A 17903-nucleotide genomic window follows, 5' to 3' on the forward strand; every position below is an offset into this window, starting at 1 on the left:
CGTGAGAATGGCATCATAGCACGAGCGTCTAAAGCCTCACTTTGAATATGCACCTGGCAAAAACACTAGAGCGGACTAGGGCGAGAGTGGACTAGGACTAGAGTGGACTAGGGCTAGAGTGGACTAGGACTAGAGTGGACTAGGACTAGAGTGGACTAGGGCTAGAGTGGACTAGGACTAGAGTGGACTAGGACTAGAGTGGACGGCCTACTCTACACAATGCTTTGTCTGAAACTAGTTGGAAGACTGAGACACTTATCTGGAGACTTTGATAAGCCCAGTCTCTCAGACATAGTAGCATCTGGTGTGCTATCAGCAGATAGGGCTAATGAGGACCTTTGGAGCTGATCGATTGACCTTGGGGCGAAGTAGCCCAGAAGGAGTGTTGTAACGTTGAACGTGAATGTGTGTTTAACGAGTATATGTGCTATTTGTGTCAAGCGTGTGTGTGTTAGTGTCGTTGTGGCTGTGTCTCTGTGTGTGTGTATTCTTACCTGAACACAGCCAGACTGAGCGACCACAGAACTAGGGGTGCGCGTAGGTCCAACTTGGGTCTCTCTCGCATGTACAGCCTGCCAGCAAAGATCACAGCCGCATACATCCCACATACCACAAACGACTGTGTCCTGTTAGATCATAGCACAAACACACACACACACACACAGGGAGAGAGAGGAGACAACACTCATTTACATGCTTTTTAAACTGTACATTACATTGTACTGCACACAATGCGTCAGAACATCCAACACAGACAATCAAATCCTCACATTTTCCTAAAAAGGAAACAGTGATGCAAGCATGTAGGGAAAAGAGAGAGAGAGAGAGCGAGGGAGAGAGAGAGAGAGAGAGAGAGAGAGCGAGATAGAGAGATGGGGAATCAGCAAACCTAACCACAAGTTCATTCATTGTGTACTTTTCTCCCTTCCTCTCATCGCCTTCTCTTTGTGCGGCCCATTCTAAATGATTTATCTCCAAAGGCCCCATAAGCCCACATAAGCCCTAACACACACGATGTGCAAATGTAACGTGAAAAAAAACTCTCTCAGAGTGCCAACAGAGCCGGTGCCCACAGGCGGCATGGCCGCCCTGAAAGCTTGATGACTGGGACACTCCCTGACAGGCAGGCTACAGTACATCAGGCAAGTAACTGAAGCGCTGCGTTCGCAGAGCCTAAAAATGTTTTTTAGAGGACTGGTCTAAATGTATCGAACGAACATGCCCTATCATGCCCGGTGTAGCCGATTCCATTGATTGTAACAGAGCGAGAGGCGCAAACGTTCGATCATTTCCACGTTCTGTCTTCGCAAAGGGGAGGGGTGCTAAATCCCCCTTTAAGCAGACCTACGTTACATTCGAACTGAACTGCTTGCCAATCTGACAGAGATTGATATCCCACTATATAACGTCTTTGCGACACGCCTCTTTAAGCAGACAGGAACTGTTCGAATTTTGCTTCCATAGAGATGCATTATGTTGCTCTATCTTGTCAGTAATGAAGGATCTTTGATTGTAGTGGAACCTAATTCCTGCAGCATGTACACTCTGTGAATAGAATGCTGTCTGGTATAGTCTGCCTATACATCTCTGATTGGATATCTGAAGTTCACAGAGGACATCTCTCTGACTTAGTTCTGATTAAGTGATTGGGACATTTTGAAAGCTTGCCGATCAGATAATTCTTTCACAGATATTTCAGACTTGACTCGGACTGTGTGTTTGAACAGTGGGTGTGTAACACTTATACGCAGGATTATAAAAGAGTGCAATGACTACAACCACCTTGTGTTACGTCAAGGCTTATCTTTCCCTAACTTCAAAGTGATAGTTCACGACACGTGCTGCATACTACAGCCAAACTACCATTCTGGGTTCCCACCCCTTTTAACTAACTTTTCCATGACTTTTCAAGAACCCTCAATGAGCTTTCCAAGACAAAATTGAGTGCTTTACTCTATAGGTGAAGCCCTATTCGCTGAATGAAAATGAAACATTTATGTCTTACAGACAAGGCAAGGCAGTTTTATCTATATAGCGCATTTCTTATCAAGCCAGTTCAATGAGCTTCACATCATCAGTTAGAACAAGTAAAAAGATAAATTATATATTAAATAAATAAATAAAGCGTAAAAGTGTCTGCAGAGCTTCTGCAGTGAGACTCTTCATCCAATACAGACATACCGAGCGGTTCATTAGACCAAAAATATTACATGATCAAATTCCATGACTTCCATAACTTTCAATTCACTCAATACATTTCCCAAACCAGCAAAGTGATATTTTCAACATTCAGTGACTTTCCAGGATTCCCTTGACCATTGCACATGGACTTTAGACCAACAAGCATGACTGAGAGAGGCCCTGCCCATTCTATGGCATAAAGCCAAACACATATTCAATGGACAACTCAACTACATCTTTAGGCCAAATATTTCTTTAAAAAAAAAATAACAACAACAGCTGTTTAGGTCAGTCGACTTTTGTGCCATTCGTGTCCATCAATCTGTCCCGCCACAATAATGAACAGAAAACTCAAAAGTTGTGTGCTGCTGTGTGACCATAAGCTGCATTTCAGACTGTGTCAGGTCCTTGGCACATGCCAGTCTACCCTCTGGTCCAGCTGGCGCCGTGCCCGCACTCAGTGAAGCAAGCGAGGCAGAGAGAGGAAGGGAGGGAGGCACATTTGTAAAAGGAGGACCTCTAACTATATGAATGGACTGGGTGATTGCAATTAGTCACACAACTGCAATCACACATGGTAGAAAATATGTCTTCGATTGACATATTGACATTCTGTCATTCAGCAAATACTGTCATCCAAAACAACTACAACTATAGTATGTTATGTTACTTAAGTGGGAAAAAAAGGACTTTGGCTGCTCCCCTTGGAGCGCTTGTTTTGTGCCACACAATCAAGACAAATTACATGTGGCAACTCACTTGGCACAAAAACCTACCTCTGATTCAGATTCTCTATTATCCTAACAAACATGGACACTGATTCCTTTTGCAGATGCTTTCATCTAAGTGACTTAAGAGGAAAGGGATGGCAGGGTGTGTGTGTGTGTGTGTGTGTGTGTGTGTGTCTGTCTGTGTGTGTGCGTGAGTGTGTGTGTGTGTGTTTCCTCAGTGTGTGGCTCTTCAACCCAACCTGGAGGTGGTAAATACATTAACATTTGATCCAAAACGACTAACAAAATGAGAATCCAGGTTCAAACTACTGTATATTGAAAGAGACTTCAGGGTAACAATAAATACTACTTTTACAAAAACTAATGATAGCACATACCTTACAAACACTAATGATACCATTCACCGTTAGAAACACTAGTGTCATCCTCCTTTACAGACACTAATGATGCCAAACACCTTCAACAATGTCACCAGAGCACCATTGACTGATGTTGCACTTGGGCTGCTGCCAGATGCCATAAAGACCCGGAGGGCCATGTCATGTGAGAGCGGGAGTTAAACTTCAAGTCATTTCAACAGTCACTCACTTCTGTTCTTTGTGTGTGTGTGAGTGTGTGCGTGCGTGTGTGTATTTGGATTTGTGGACACTAGATTTGTCAAATATTTGTCATCAATGTCTATTCTACCTCTCTTTTAATTGTCTGTGTGTGTGTGTGTAGATGAAGGATGAATGACTGTACAAGGCCTCTGTATAGTATGCCTTCAAAAGAGAGGGCTACAGGCTCCTTAAAGAGACCTGAGAAACCTTTCCCATTATTCAGACTGGTGCATTGGCCACAGCTCTAGTGGCTACGCTGTGAGTGTTGGGAGATAACTGACAGAGCCTAATGAATCACATTTCCATTAGTCGTTTCGACATGTAATCTACAGTGTGCTGACTGTGCGGCTCGGCATCTCAACATGGGGAAGCCCACGGCTGCTAGCATCTATCTCCACTCTCCAGCGCGTCTTGGTGTCGGGAGGGATTGTTTACAGACTGCACGGCTACTATATCCATAACACACTTGTTTGTGTCCTATTAACACTTATTCACTAAGGCCTCTAACCCCCTTCACCTCCCTTCCTTTTTAATGTGACCTTTAGTATCTTGAAAGACGCTAAATAAAAGCAAGCTATTATTATTGTTATTATCATTATTACTACTATTATTATAATCATTATTACAGTTTACTATCCAAAAGTGATGTACAGTACAGAAGCACAGTTTTATCATTTCGTATCTAATCAGTGTGTGCATTTCCAGGGTATTTAAACCCTTGGCCATGTTAGGTGCTGTTGATCAGTCGGGGTACCGGAACAGCGCTAGCCTACTGGTAATGATGACAAAAGACTGAGGATCACCATTTGACCCAGAGGAACAACGGATATTCAAGGTCTGTCCCAGAGTCCATTGTAGGCTTATCAGCAGTGCATCAACTAGACTGCTGATGTCCTTGAACTAGACTGTGATGCAATGCTATGACGTTGCAGGCAGAAAGACACAAATTATATGTTAACGTATCTACTGGACACAAAAACTCAGGTGATGTCCTTGACAATAACCAAATGTAATAGTGTCGTGTACTGGCTAAAATATTTTTGCCTGCTTCAACAGAACATGAACCCTAACAGTGATATCAATGGACCTGTTCTATGAATGACGACTCTTTACCTGCACTCTGACGCTGAGGCGTCACGCCCAATCATGTCAGGTGACACAGGTTACACCTGGCCACATGGCTTCTTATCTCTCCTTATATCAACACTGGTCACTTAACGAGCAGCAACCGGAGATGACATTCAGTTCATTCACATCAGTTCATCAATAAATCGGTTGCCGTTTGTTAGGTGGGCAATGTTACACTACCTTATCATTTTCTTAAATCTTATTCATAATATTAACTTCTACTTTGTGAAATTGCTGATTGTGCAGTGCCTTCTCTTCGCTATCCTTGGTCTCATCCTTTATCTCTCCAGGGTTCCCACACATCAAATTTAATGACTTTTCAAGTGCAAGTCCAATTACAGTACATCTCATTCGTGGCCCCATGACACTTAGTCCCATGGCATAGTTTGAGACACGGCTCATGGTAACCTTTCTGATACAAAACACAAACAAATGATAGGAAACCCAGCTGGCTTTACAGAAGCTCACTGAAAACTGAGAGAGGGAGTCTTAAATGTGTGGCCACATCTAAATGATGCTGTGTTACAAGTGATGGCTATGTAAACACAATGTATGCAAATCCAAGTACTTCCTGTGACCTAACAAACCTTTGATTTTTGGCCTGAAATTCACAAACTCAAGAATTTCAAGGACTCTTGGAAACCCTCCCTCTCTCTTTCTCTCTTTTTACTGCAATCACTCTATCCCTGAACTGTTCTCTCACACACACCGCCCCCTCTCTACACCACAATGACTGAATGGTGAACTGGCTCGCAGGGGTAATGTGAGTTGACTGGGTGCAGCTTCAGTGTCCCCTATCCACCAGATTGATGGGAGGGAGGGTAAACCAGAGAAATGGGAAGAGAGAGAGAAGCAGAGAGAGAAAAGAGGGAGGTGAAGTCTAATATAAAGTAAGGGGGAAGTAAAAAGGCATTCAGAATTGTGTAACAAAAGACAGAGGAATGAAAAGAGGGACAGAGGTGGCAGGATAAAGGGGGGAAAGGACAACAGGAAGAAAATCAAAATGACAGAAAGAGTTATAGACAGAAAAAGAGAATATGCCTACGTCAAAATGAAATAGTTTGATTTCATTTTTTGGATTTAACTAAAATGACAGAAAGAGTTATAAACAGAAAAAGAAAATATGTCTACGTCAAAATGAAATTGTTCGACTTAATTTTTGGGATTTAGCCAAATGTAGCCATTTAATGCTACCAGTATTTACACATTCCTCACAGAGCACCACAACCCATCACTGACACTGAAGCCTCCAATGCAAAAACAATACCTGTACTACGTCAAAGGTCAAAAATGTAGTTCTCGGAGTACCAAAGAGGAAGTATATGAGAGTACATGCAGGAAATGCAATATTTTGGACATGAAAAAAAAACAAAAAACACTGCACTACATGCAATTAACTTCAGAACTGCAATATTTTGGATGATAAAATTATCATAGTACTACATTGTAGTGTACTTCAGAGAAATGTAGCAGCATAACTAATTCTTCTGATGAACAGATCAAACCATAACAGTAACAGACTGACTTTCACACCGTTTCTGTTTTCCTGTGCCTTCAGGCTGAGGCAGGGCACTTTCAAAGAAATTCAAGTCGTACTGCTTATGGATGCACCCAGGCGTGGCATTGAAACGTTGCCTGGTTGCTTATTTATGCCAGCAGCCGCAAATACCATACCTTAGCCTGGGAAAGAGTTGAAGAAGACATGGCAATTACCACTGGGTCAAAGAACTTGGATGGGTGGTTCGGACTGCGGAGCAATCAGGTACCTGACGTCACGAGCACGTCGTCCGGTGGACTTATGTAACCCCCAGAAATAATTAAATAAATGTCTGACAAAGTGAAAGGAACTATAACCGGTTGAGAGAAACTGTAATCTCTAGCGAAGTCGCATGTCAGGCACAAAGTCAAGAACAGAAATAAGTGAAAAAGAGGGGAAAAGCGCTCATAAGAAGTTAGATAGATGGGTTATGACAAGCAGTCAGACATCATGGCCTGCTGAATACAACCAAATTTGAACTGATGTAGTCAACACCAGACAAGTAGTTGAGCAAAGTTAACCGCGACTCAAAACATTGCAATGCTTAGAAAATGTAAAAGGAAAAAGATCTGACTAAAAATGCCGTTTACCTGGCTAGACTAGCCTATCATGAGCTAAGCCAAGGGCACAGTTTAACTCATGCTGCGCAGCAGAATGAACCTAGTAAAGGAAGCGATAACCGTTTCTCCCTCAATGATGTCCCTGTCGTTAGATCAGTTGCCAGTTTTAGATTATTACTCACCAATTTTCCTGCATCCATTCGAATGCCGCCTTTTCGTCGAAAAACCTCTCAAATTCATACTCATTTAAGGGAACACTATCCGTCTCGTTCATCTTTACGCTGCAATCGGTCAAATCAGTTTGTCTTTTAGCAGATTCTCCCTCGTGAGTCTGAGCCGAATGTTACCCTGAAAATAGTAAAACAACCCCCTAACAAAGGTTTCTTCTTCCCTTCTGACTACAGAACGTGATTGTATTCTCAAATATGTGGTATTAGATTCTGCTCCCTCCAGCAGTCCCTCGACAGCTCAATGACAAGCGGCAGGGCTTGGCAGGCACGCTGGACCAGCGGATGTCCTCTGTCTCCCGCTCCGCAGAGCTGCAAGGGGGCGAAAGTGATGTTAACGTAGGGGGAGGAGTTAAACTCACTGTACCCTGGTCCACTCACCTCATTGGCTGGTCAGTGGTCTCCGCAGCAACTTTCTGTCTGTGCAATGCTCCATTTGCCCACAATCCCCTGACTTTTAGTGTCCCACGTGAAGTATGTGTTTGTATGTGTGAGTTTGCTCCTGAACCATGAGCACGTGTCCTCTTTAAGTGTCATTCCTCTTTCTGGACACGAAACTGCCCATTACTCCATTTACATTTACATTGATAATTGATCTATTACCTCAGATGACAGCCATGCCAATGTAATGTTCATGTTCATTCTCTCATTGTGGCCTGATGCCTTGTAGGCCTACTATTTGTTGAAAGATTAACTGCAAGTTTCCTTTCAATGGGATTATGATTCAACTTTAATTTTTCTGGGAGTGAGAGCCCTCTTGTGTTAATTTGTGATATTAGGCTAGTTGAGCTTGGCATAGGCTACAGCTTTGATTTTTTCTCTGTGATAGGCCTAGCCAGCCTTTAAAATAATAATAATAATAATAATTAACGTCAATGAGCCTACCCAAGAGCCAAATCTTCTTTATAAATGAAGTAGGCTTAGGCTAGGTCACATCGATAATGCTTCATACTGTATAGCATTTAAATTTAAAAAAAAAGTAGGCCTATTTAACCCCAACTGCACATGTCATACCCAAAGTCACATATCAGTTTATGGGCTGAAGTCAAATCAGACACCACAATTGAGTGATTAGAGAAAGCATGTCATTTGGTTGTTGTGGCATGGCCCAGAATTTTACAGTCAAATTGCAAATAATTAGATAAGAGACATCTGCTCCACTCCCTTTGAGTCACGATTGAGAGGCCAAATCAGTTCTCGGACTCTTGTCTGTTCCAACAAACACTTCTGTCAAAGATCCTGGATTACTAAAGCTCCGCTTTAACCCTCTCTGCTCCAGACTGAGTTTTGTGTTTTTTGTTCTTTTTAAAAATGTAATTTTCTTTGTGTGCTATGGATGGCCCAACCAGGGTTTTGCTGTTTCCACTCATAGAATAGAATAGAATAGAATATATACTTTTTTGATCCCGTGAGGGAAATTCAGTTCTCTGCATTTAACCCAATTTAACCGAATTAGTGAACACATGAGAACACATGAGAATCATAAGCGTAGCATCCAAAAAAATCTTCTACTTATTTAGAGCGGGAGATGAATAGATAGGCATTGAATAACCACAGTTGGGCTACTCACACACGCAGTAAAGCAGATGTAAATTCTGTGTGGAAATATACAGTAAGTGTTTTGGCAAGTACATGTGTATGTGTTAAACTGCTACAACAAAATTATATGATATTCCATGACATTGCCCCAAAAATGACAAAATTCCATGATATGGAACAGACTTTCTGAAATTCCATGATATTCCAGAATTTCCAAGACTAGTGGGAACCCTGTGTATTATAGCTCTCGCTGCCATGGGATGGTTAAATGAGGCAGAGGATACTGTTATGGAGTCCCCACTATATGGCTACAAACTTGTACATACCAGCTACAGTACCAGTGGCGTGGGAAAATACACTGTGCACACTAAAATTGCGGCGAAGATTAACTTGTGTACTTGAATTGTAATCAAGCAACTACCATTGAACCATTTGGTCATTATTTTTTGGATGGTCCCATATAGGCCTGTCATCTTCTGATGCTGATATTATGCTATCTGTTGAAACTGTTATAACTCAAGTGTAAAACTAACCTGTGGTCTATTTTTGGATGATAATGCGTGGACATTTTTATTTGGGACAGTAAATCACTGCTTTAATCTACTGACTTTCTGCTTCCTAGTGGCAGGGAAGTAAGAAATCTGTTGGAATAGTCAAATAAGACCAGAATGTCACATTTGCGTTGTGCACACCTATCCAAATGAAGGCTAGTCATACAGTATGCTGCATTTCGTTGTCATACACTGCCGATTTGGCAACACCAGTCCACTAGAAGACTTCCAGCGAGTCACACTCAGAAGCTAGAAGTTTCAGAGAAAACTCTCAGGTGTCAAGTAAGTCAGACTCGTGATATACATGATGTCCATTGATAATTGCATATGTATCTTTAAGTTATAGCTATTCATTCTTACTTGCATTTTTTATTGAATTGAACTTAATTGGTTGATTTCAGAAAATGAGCTCCAGGTTTCATCACGGGGATAGATGGCGATTCAATAATTCAACCAATGTCATGAACAACACTGACCGCTTCTGCACTGATATGTTGGTGGGTCCATTGATATGGGGCATCTTCAGCGTGCCGAGTGCATGTGTGGGTGTGCCAGCCAGCGTGTGGCTTCTGTGGGTGCTGATTCAAAGGCAGCGCAGTGGCTCATCCAACAACGTCTACATGCTCAACCTCACCATCATGGACCTAGTTTTCAACCTGGTACTCATTCCGAATGTACTAAATTACTTTGTCTGGCACGATTACATGTTTCTGTCGGCAGTTGCCTTCAGTGACAGTTTCAATCTGTGTGGACGGCCTCTGTTTATGTCCTGTATCTGTGTGGACTGCTACATGGCTGTGATTCACCCCATCAAATATATGCAGATGAAGAACGGGAGATACAGGATGGTCATCTGTGCATTAGTCTGGGTTTACACACTGGTTTATGGATATGTAATGCCTGAAACGACTCTCCTCGTGGTAATTACACTAGCCTTAACAGCTCCTATTATTGCCTTCTGTGATCTCTCCATCCTCCACACCCTGAGAAAGCCGGATCCTTCTGGAAGGAGTGACGTCCACCCACAGAAACAGAGAGCTCTGCAGACCATCACCAACACCCTGGTGATGATCACTGTGTCCTACCTTCCATCGTTGACAATAATTATAGTCGACAACCTGATGATCTTGAGCTTACAGGAAACGATTTGTCATTTGACTCTTCCAGGTAGTATTACTGCAATAGTTGGTAGCACCATCATGCCGCTGCTCAACCTGAGAGATCTGAGGCTGTGGGGGTGTTCCAGAAAAGAGTGAGGTCTTCCCTCCCCATCGCCAGCCTCTCAGTTCACAAAGTGAAGCATAATAAGCATATTATACTGTATGTGGCACCGTAGACTACTTTTATCGGCCAGAGATGCCAATTCAAATTATTTTCCAAGCTTTTATGTTATAGATTTATGTTATTTCAGTCGGTCTTTCACTTTGAGGGAATGTAGTAGAATTAGCAGAGATTGGATCAGAGCTGTGTGTGTCTATAGCCACGTTCACATGGACACTTTTAATCTGATTCGAAACTGAATAATAGCTCAATCGGAATAAAAATTCTCATATAAACACCTCAAACAGAATAAAAATGCCTGATTCAATTAGAATTTTAATCGGAATGAAAGAGGTGGTCCGTCCCTATTCCGACAGCCATACCCCATGGAAACAGAAGGCACAAATATTTAAATCCAAATAGTTTAATCGGAATGACAAAAAAAACTGTCCATGTAAACGTGGCTAATTTTCAATGAAGAATTAGACAGAATATAAAATTGGTGAATACAGTTGTAATAAACTATCAACGATACTTAATACAAACTTTATTGATGCTAATATTGCTAATATATATAGGGAAGGAGTGGCGAGCTAGCTCTATTTTGAGAAATTAGTATACTGTTGTCACTATAGTAGACCCAACTATGATGATTTTTTTCCTGGTGTTCCTGACAAAGTGATAAACTCGATGTAGTGGTCCACATTATGACAGCAGCTCAGTCCTGCACATTCTCACTGCCAAAATAAATGGCACTTGTCTATTTGTCTCCATCTCACTTCATTCCCTACTCAAGAGTATGCAAATGAGTGTGCGTATGTGTGTGATTGCTCAGTTTTGTGCATATGTGTGCTACGGGGGGACGACGACCTCTGTGACTATGGAAACTCAGATACGGAGATGTGCTAAACAAAACCTCAACAAATCATTAACAGGATGTATGTGTGTGTGCCGTGCCGTGCCATGCCGTGTTGTGCCGTGCTGTGCCGTGCCATGCTGTGCCGTGCCGTGTGGTGTCGCGTTGCGTCGCACTGTGTTGTGTTGTGTTGTGTTGTGTTGTGTTGTGTTGTGTTGTGTTGTGTTGTGCCGTGCCGTGCCGTGCTGTGTTGTGAAAGTCTACCTTAGCTCCTTAGGGTAATCAATGTTCAACGTGTGAGCAGACTGATGAAATGAGCAAAGGTGTACATCTTTCAGGTCATGAACAATGTGTTCTCCTAAAACCAAGGCCACATCAAACACCTACTTGGGGAGAGGGCTGGCAGGATTCTCTGCATGTGACCATCAGGAATCCAACCTTCATCCCTTTCATCTCACCTCATTCAGTTGGCTAATCAGAAAACAAAGAGATAAACACAAATCATAAAACATAGCATTTGTTGAATTCTCCACAGAGTCAAAATGCATGACACCAGTTAGTGTCTGCGAAGAGACTTAAAACAATAGCATTCCAAAATTTTTAGTTAATACTTCATGTTGTTCCATGTCAATATCTAAATATCTATTTGGCCCATTTTATTTTAATTGCATTTGGAATAATTTGCATACATTACCTAACGATTTGCCAAAATGTTCAACAAGCAGCCAATCAAAATTCAGTTGAGAACACAATATTTGTCAGTGAGTGTGGCCGATCTTCTTGAAGCTTGACGAGCTCATTCATCATGTCACATAAAATTGTCTCTCCTGTTGAAGTGAAAGTCAAGTCTAAAATGCAAATAGTACAAATTCTTCGTTAACAAATCAAATAGAGATACCACGCAAACCTTGTCAAACTGGAGGGCTCCTCTCTATAGAAGTGAAAAAGGCCAGCAAGAACAACTGCTCTCCTCCACTGGTTGGATTTCTGCAATGAAGGACAGAGACCGGAGAGGACACTGAAAAGAATCGTTCACCTCTAGTCAGCTGCATAGGTGCTGCATGAGAATTTCTAACAGCCATGAAACAGTGAAAGATTTCTACATCAAGATACTTTCATCATCATGAGACTGGACAAGGTCATGACCTCTTCCATGTTACTGTCTCTTGCCCTGTACAAATGCAAGAGATCTTGCAGTTGCAGCCCTCTAAAATCGATACGGCAACAAAATAAGTTTCTTGGTAAAATACAAAATCCCACAAACGCTTATTTCAAAGCTAGAAAAGCACTCCGAGAGTGCAGACCTCGGCCAAGTGCCTCTTGGATCCAGCCAGGGATCCGGATCACTACGAGAATGTAATGATTTCTTCCTAGGGTTATTTCAGACCTTTCCTGAAAATTGCATCAAAATCCATCCATACTGTAGCTTTTAGAAATATAAACAAATGTACAAACAAACAGACAAACCCTGATGAAAACATAACCTCCTTGGTGGAGGTAAATATATGCCTGTGAGCTACAGGACACATCTGCAACACTCAAGCCTGGGCTCTGCTCACAAATATATGAGATATATAAAATACACAGCCCACAATACAGATAAAATAGGAAATGCATGTCACCGTATAGCATAAGCCTGTAGGTTGTATTGTCAAAAGTGTCAGCCTACTATTGAAATCTAGATTGAGACCTAGACTTGGCAGTATAGTCAATATGGATGTCGGCTGTTAGTACTGAAGGTTACTTTGAGCAATAATTTGGACTTTATCATGTTTAATCAGTGAGTTGTACTGTATGTTGATGCAATCCAATTTGGGTTCACAGGGCCAAAGGCATGGCACAGAATGCCACACTCACTGATGGCAGAGATTAGAGAGTGATATCACTTCACCTTAGGCCCAGTTATGACGCTGTGTTTTGCAACATGTGGCCTGATCTACCACCAGGTGGTCTGATCTCAAGTGGACTTGCTCAGGTCACTGTGGCCTCCACATGCACAGCTGTGATTGGATCTCACCTTTTCCCTCTGAATTACAGTAAACATGTTGATAATTTCTGACTGCAACCACAACCAACTGTGTTTAGCACCAGAAGGCAGCAATTAGAATGGAAAAATCCAATTGTTTTGTTTTTCTCCAGGCCAAGTAGTATTGACAATGTGTTGCTTATAAGCTGCTTCAGCTTGTTTTGCATGACAGAGAGGCATTGGCAACAAATAGTTTTGGTCAAATATGCTCCCTGATGGGTCACACCAGTATACCAGTGCCCGAAAAACTCCAATTCCAGCCTTGGATCCTCAGTCCAACTGAAGTCCAAGTCATTAAAGAATTCAATCACAGTGTGACAGGCCTGACCCAGCTATCACCTCATTTAAATGGCAAATAGCTTTATGCAAATTATTCAAAACACATTGACAGCTTTGAGTGGTGTGAAGAAGACGCATGGTCCATACCGTACAATAAATTCACAAAAATGTTCCGTCCCTCCTACTCGAACTCTGAGGGGCAAAATGCAAACAGTTTTTTTAACATGTGCACCTGACCCCTCAGTGCTCCCAATACAAACACCCCACCCCATTTTTAACATCTACAGAAATGACCAAATATACTGTTTTGCCCCATAAAGGACTAGTATAGGAGAAAGAAAAAAATAATTGTGAGTGAATCACCTTCACAGCTACAAATAGCAAACAGCCCAGTTTTAGAGTCTGCTTGCTATTGATGGTTGCTGTACATATTCCTTTACAGAAAGTAGCAGTTATATTGTAAAACTTAACCCTTCACTTGTTTAAGAAATGTATGGGAAGAGTGAAATGACTGATTAGTCTATATGGGTCCTCACATGTTTCTGTTGAAAAACTGCTAGTTTCATCTCAAGCACATATTCACATTAAAATATGTGGTTATTCTTTTAAAAAATGCAGCCAGTCACAAAAAAAACAAAAAAAAAACGGACTATGGGATTATATTTCACAACTTTTACGAAATACTCTGACTGGGAAAGGCTGGCAAGCAAGCCGCAGACAGATCAGGGGATTCACTTGCCCTGTTGCGTAGGCTAGGCCATCAACACAGGCTAGAGAGATGCAAATAAACAGATCTACCTACTCAGATTATTTGTTGACAATCAAACCAAGGAATAAACCCAAGTTTAACAGACTGCTGTTCCCACTATTCATTCTAGTAAAGTGTCTTCTTCTGTTTCTCATGCCCTGAAGGGTAACGAGGTTTCATGATCATCTTTTTAATGTATGAGACACTGATGCTATAACTGTATAGTCCTGTACTTCTTAATGGGGAGGATCGCAAACACAACTGCTTCAGTATAAAACTGTGGCGAAATGACTTTATGGACGTCCTTGTTATGGAACAGGCTGCCTTGACTCTCAATCCACTGGAGAGGCCTAGTACTCTGGAGGGCCCCTTGGACTATATGAGAACCTTAATGTATACTTAATGTGTTGCTCTTGACTCAACTTGACTCAAGGACAGACAGGGTGGGGGGCCTTCATTAACTTTTGGGGCCCTAACTTGCTTAGTGTGCGTATAGGGAGAATCGGCCCTGCCATAGTGTGTCAGCCCTGGTGAGAGCATGCCATTTCAAAGCCTTCTACCCCATATTTGCAGCATTCTGTTGGTACAAAAATGATGAAACCTCTGAGCCAAAATCAGCTAAGAGGTCAAACATTCAGTCAGATGGACACACGGCTTCACCAGAGACGGTTGAGAAATTGAGAAAGTGTTCTAAAGGATCTTTGGCTTGACTTTGGGCCGCACCCAACAAATCGGCATTGGGGCATTTTTCTGGAGGCAGTGGTTACAATGTGCCATACTTTTTTATGGCTGCATCAAGGTTGTAACAGAGGTACATGTCCCTAAATTACTAAATATTTCTTAAATTCTGTTTAAACTTTCATGGACATGCATGTATGACTTTGTTCTGGTCAAATTTCACAGCTCTCAGAGTTTGAACTAAGAAAATAAAAACGTGTGTTACAATTGTGCCGGTTCTCCCCTAGTTACAGTTGTGCTGGGTCAAAATTTCCTTGATGTTAATATCACAGAAGAACTTACTTGGGATGGTCATACTGACCAGATTGTAAAAAAAGTCCAACAGTGTCTCTTCCACCTTAGACATTAAAGGAAGTTTGGTATGCAATTCAAGATCCTAATGGCCTTTTACAGAGGCACCACAGCAGAGAGCATCCTGACTGGAGGCATCAATGCATGGTTTGGAAGCTGCTCTACAACCAAACAAAAAGCACTGCAAAGAGTTGTGTGTATACAGCACAAGATATTCAGGACTTATGTAACAGGAGATGCATCAGAGAAAGGCCAAAAGAATCAATATGGACCCCAGCCATCCTGGGCTGTTTCAGCTGCTATCATCTGGAAAGCGATATCGAAGTCTTAAAGGGATATTCCGCCATTTGTGGAAATACGCTCATTTTCCACCTTCCCTCGAGCAAAACAATCGATATTTACCTTGTTCCCGTTCATCCAGCCATTCTGTGAGTCTGGCGATACAACTTTTAGCTTCAGCCTAGCATAGATCATTACATCGGATTAGACCATTAGCTTCTCGCCTGCTAGCTTCATGTTTAAAAGTGACTAATATTTCTGGTAATTTTCCCATTTAAAACGTGTGTCCTCTCAAGTTAGAAAGTGCAATAAGACCAACTGAAAATGAACCCTGCCGTTTTTCTAGGCTGATTTGACATGGAACTACATTCTCATCTGGCGTAATAATCAAGGCAACTTGCAGCTACTGGCACTACTACTGCTTGATGTCTATGGGGACTATTTTCAGATGCTGCATACGATATCACTGCGCCTATGGTACGTTTGCAAGTTGCCTTGATTATTACGCCAGATGAGAGTGTAGTTCCATGTCAAATCAGCCTAGAAAAACGGCAGGTTTCATTTTCAGTTGGTCTTATTGCACTTTCTAACTTGAGAGGAGACACGTTTTAAATGGGAAAATTATCAGAAATCTTAGTCACTTTTAAACATGAAGCTAGCAGGCGAGAAGCTAATGGTCTAATCCGATTCAGTGATCTATGCTAGGCTGAAGCTAAAAGTTGTATCGCCAGACTCACAGAATGGCTGGATGAACGGGAACAAGGTAAATATCGATTGTTTTGCTCGAGGGGAGGTGGAAAATGAGCGTATTTCCAAAAATGGCGGAATATCCCTTTAAGGCTCAGGCTACCAGACTCCGTCTTTTTTTCCACCAAGCAATAAGGCTTATGAACATGGAAACAAAGACAGTGTTTGCACTACCTCCCTGCTGCTCCTGCTGGTTATTACTCGGAAGCTATGTCACATCTACATGATCATTTTGGATAATTTCAAATAATTTCAATGGGTGTGCCTTTTAGATGAGCTAGTTTGTGATTGGACCCAGAAGATGTGGCCAGGAGGAGTGATTTCCAGTCTGAGCTGCAGGGCGAAATCCAATCAGTCTAAAAATGTGCATATATTTCCAAAAAATGAAAACTAAGCATTGGATGAATACAAGTTCAAAATTAATGTTTCTCAAAATGTATTTGTTTACAAAGACATTTTTTTCATTCAATAAATCATCAATTGCTCTGTGGTCTTTAAATATCTGTGTTCACACAGGCCAATTTGATCAATTATTGTCTTACCTGCGGTCCTTGATGCTCTGGCAAGCACACCTGTGCACACCCCCACACCAAAGATCCTTCATTACTATCCGCTTTAACCCTCTCTGCCCACACCTTGCTCACCTCAGCACTTGGCGAACATGCACAAACTCTTCAGATGATTGCGAAAGGCTACACACAACAGCTTATTCACCCTCCCCTTCATTTCACAATTCTACCCACGATAGTGCCTCCTCAATTGTGGTCTGAGACAGTGAAGAATGAAACACACCATCCACCCAGTTCTTACAGACTGAGGGTGCTTTACAGCAAAATTAGGGCATCGAAGAATGCTAGCAGGAGTCATTGTGCCCCCCTGTGGGACTTCTTGCAACAACACCTAAATCCTTTCCACCAAACTAGTGTTGATCCCATGGCCCAGGCCCAAGCTCAAGCGTCCCTCAGGAGTAGCTGTGGCTACACTCTTTATGCCTAGTGAGATCTGTTTGTCTGCTGCGGGGCTCAAACAGAGGCATGCAGTGTCAGAGATAGACTTTCTCACTGACTTGTGTACGTTATCGCTTCAGCGTACTGTACAAGGCATCAGGTGTACCTCCAACACTTAATGGTTGTGTTGCAGCATCCTGGAAAATCATCTCGTTTGAGCATATCTGATTCTGTCTATGTGCAAGCTGTGTATGAACTGCATTGTTAGCCTGCTCTGTGCTTTCAGCTGGACGCACGAGGCTGGTGGCCAGTGCACCACGTCTGGTCTCAGCCTCTAATGTCAAGTGTGCTAAATGGAGGACTATCGTTAGGGCCTCGAGCTTGTAACCGGAGGGTTGCCGGTTCGAACCCCGACCAGTCAACGGCTGAAGTGCCCTTGAGCAAGGCACCTAACCCCTCACTGCTCCCTGAGCGCCGGCAGCTCACTGCTCTGGGTTAGTATGTGTTCACTTCACTGTATATTCACTGTGTTCTGTGTGTATTCACTAATTCACCAGTTGGGATAAATGCAGCAACCGAATTTCCCTCACGGGATCAAAAAAGTATACCATTACTTATACTTATACAGTACATGGGGCCTATCAGCTTACTCTGATCGCTCTGTGTTGTCTGCCTCACA

At 42.2% G+C, this 17903-nt stretch overlaps 1 protein-coding gene across 5 annotated transcripts in view; it reads right to left on the reverse strand.

The window, feature by feature from the left end:
* The window catches only part of LOC134069836 (elongation of very long chain fatty acids protein 6-like), a 28009-nt gene extending 15278 nt beyond the window's left edge, over positions 1-12731 (reverse strand). Inside the window, exons 1-4 of one of the 5 annotated variants that reach the window (XM_062525951.1) lie at positions 12077-12731; positions 11864-11996; positions 11557-11640; positions 495-626 (exon numbers count right to left, since the gene is read on the reverse strand). In XM_062525951.1, the coding sequence (XP_062381935.1) occupies positions 495-601 (107 nt within the window). In that variant the 5' untranslated portion in view covers positions 602-626; positions 11557-11640; positions 11864-11996; positions 12077-12731. The other 4 variants (XM_062525950.1, XM_062525952.1, XM_062525949.1 and 1 more) reach the window with 4 other exon arrangements.
* Positions 12732-17903: the final 5172 nt, after the last annotated feature.

The sequence above is a fragment of the Sardina pilchardus genome, chromosome 22, assembly GCF_963854185.1.
Source record: "Sardina pilchardus chromosome 22, fSarPil1.1, whole genome shotgun sequence".
NCBI classification, from domain to species: domain Eukaryota; kingdom Metazoa; phylum Chordata; class Actinopteri; order Clupeiformes; family Clupeidae; genus Sardina; species Sardina pilchardus.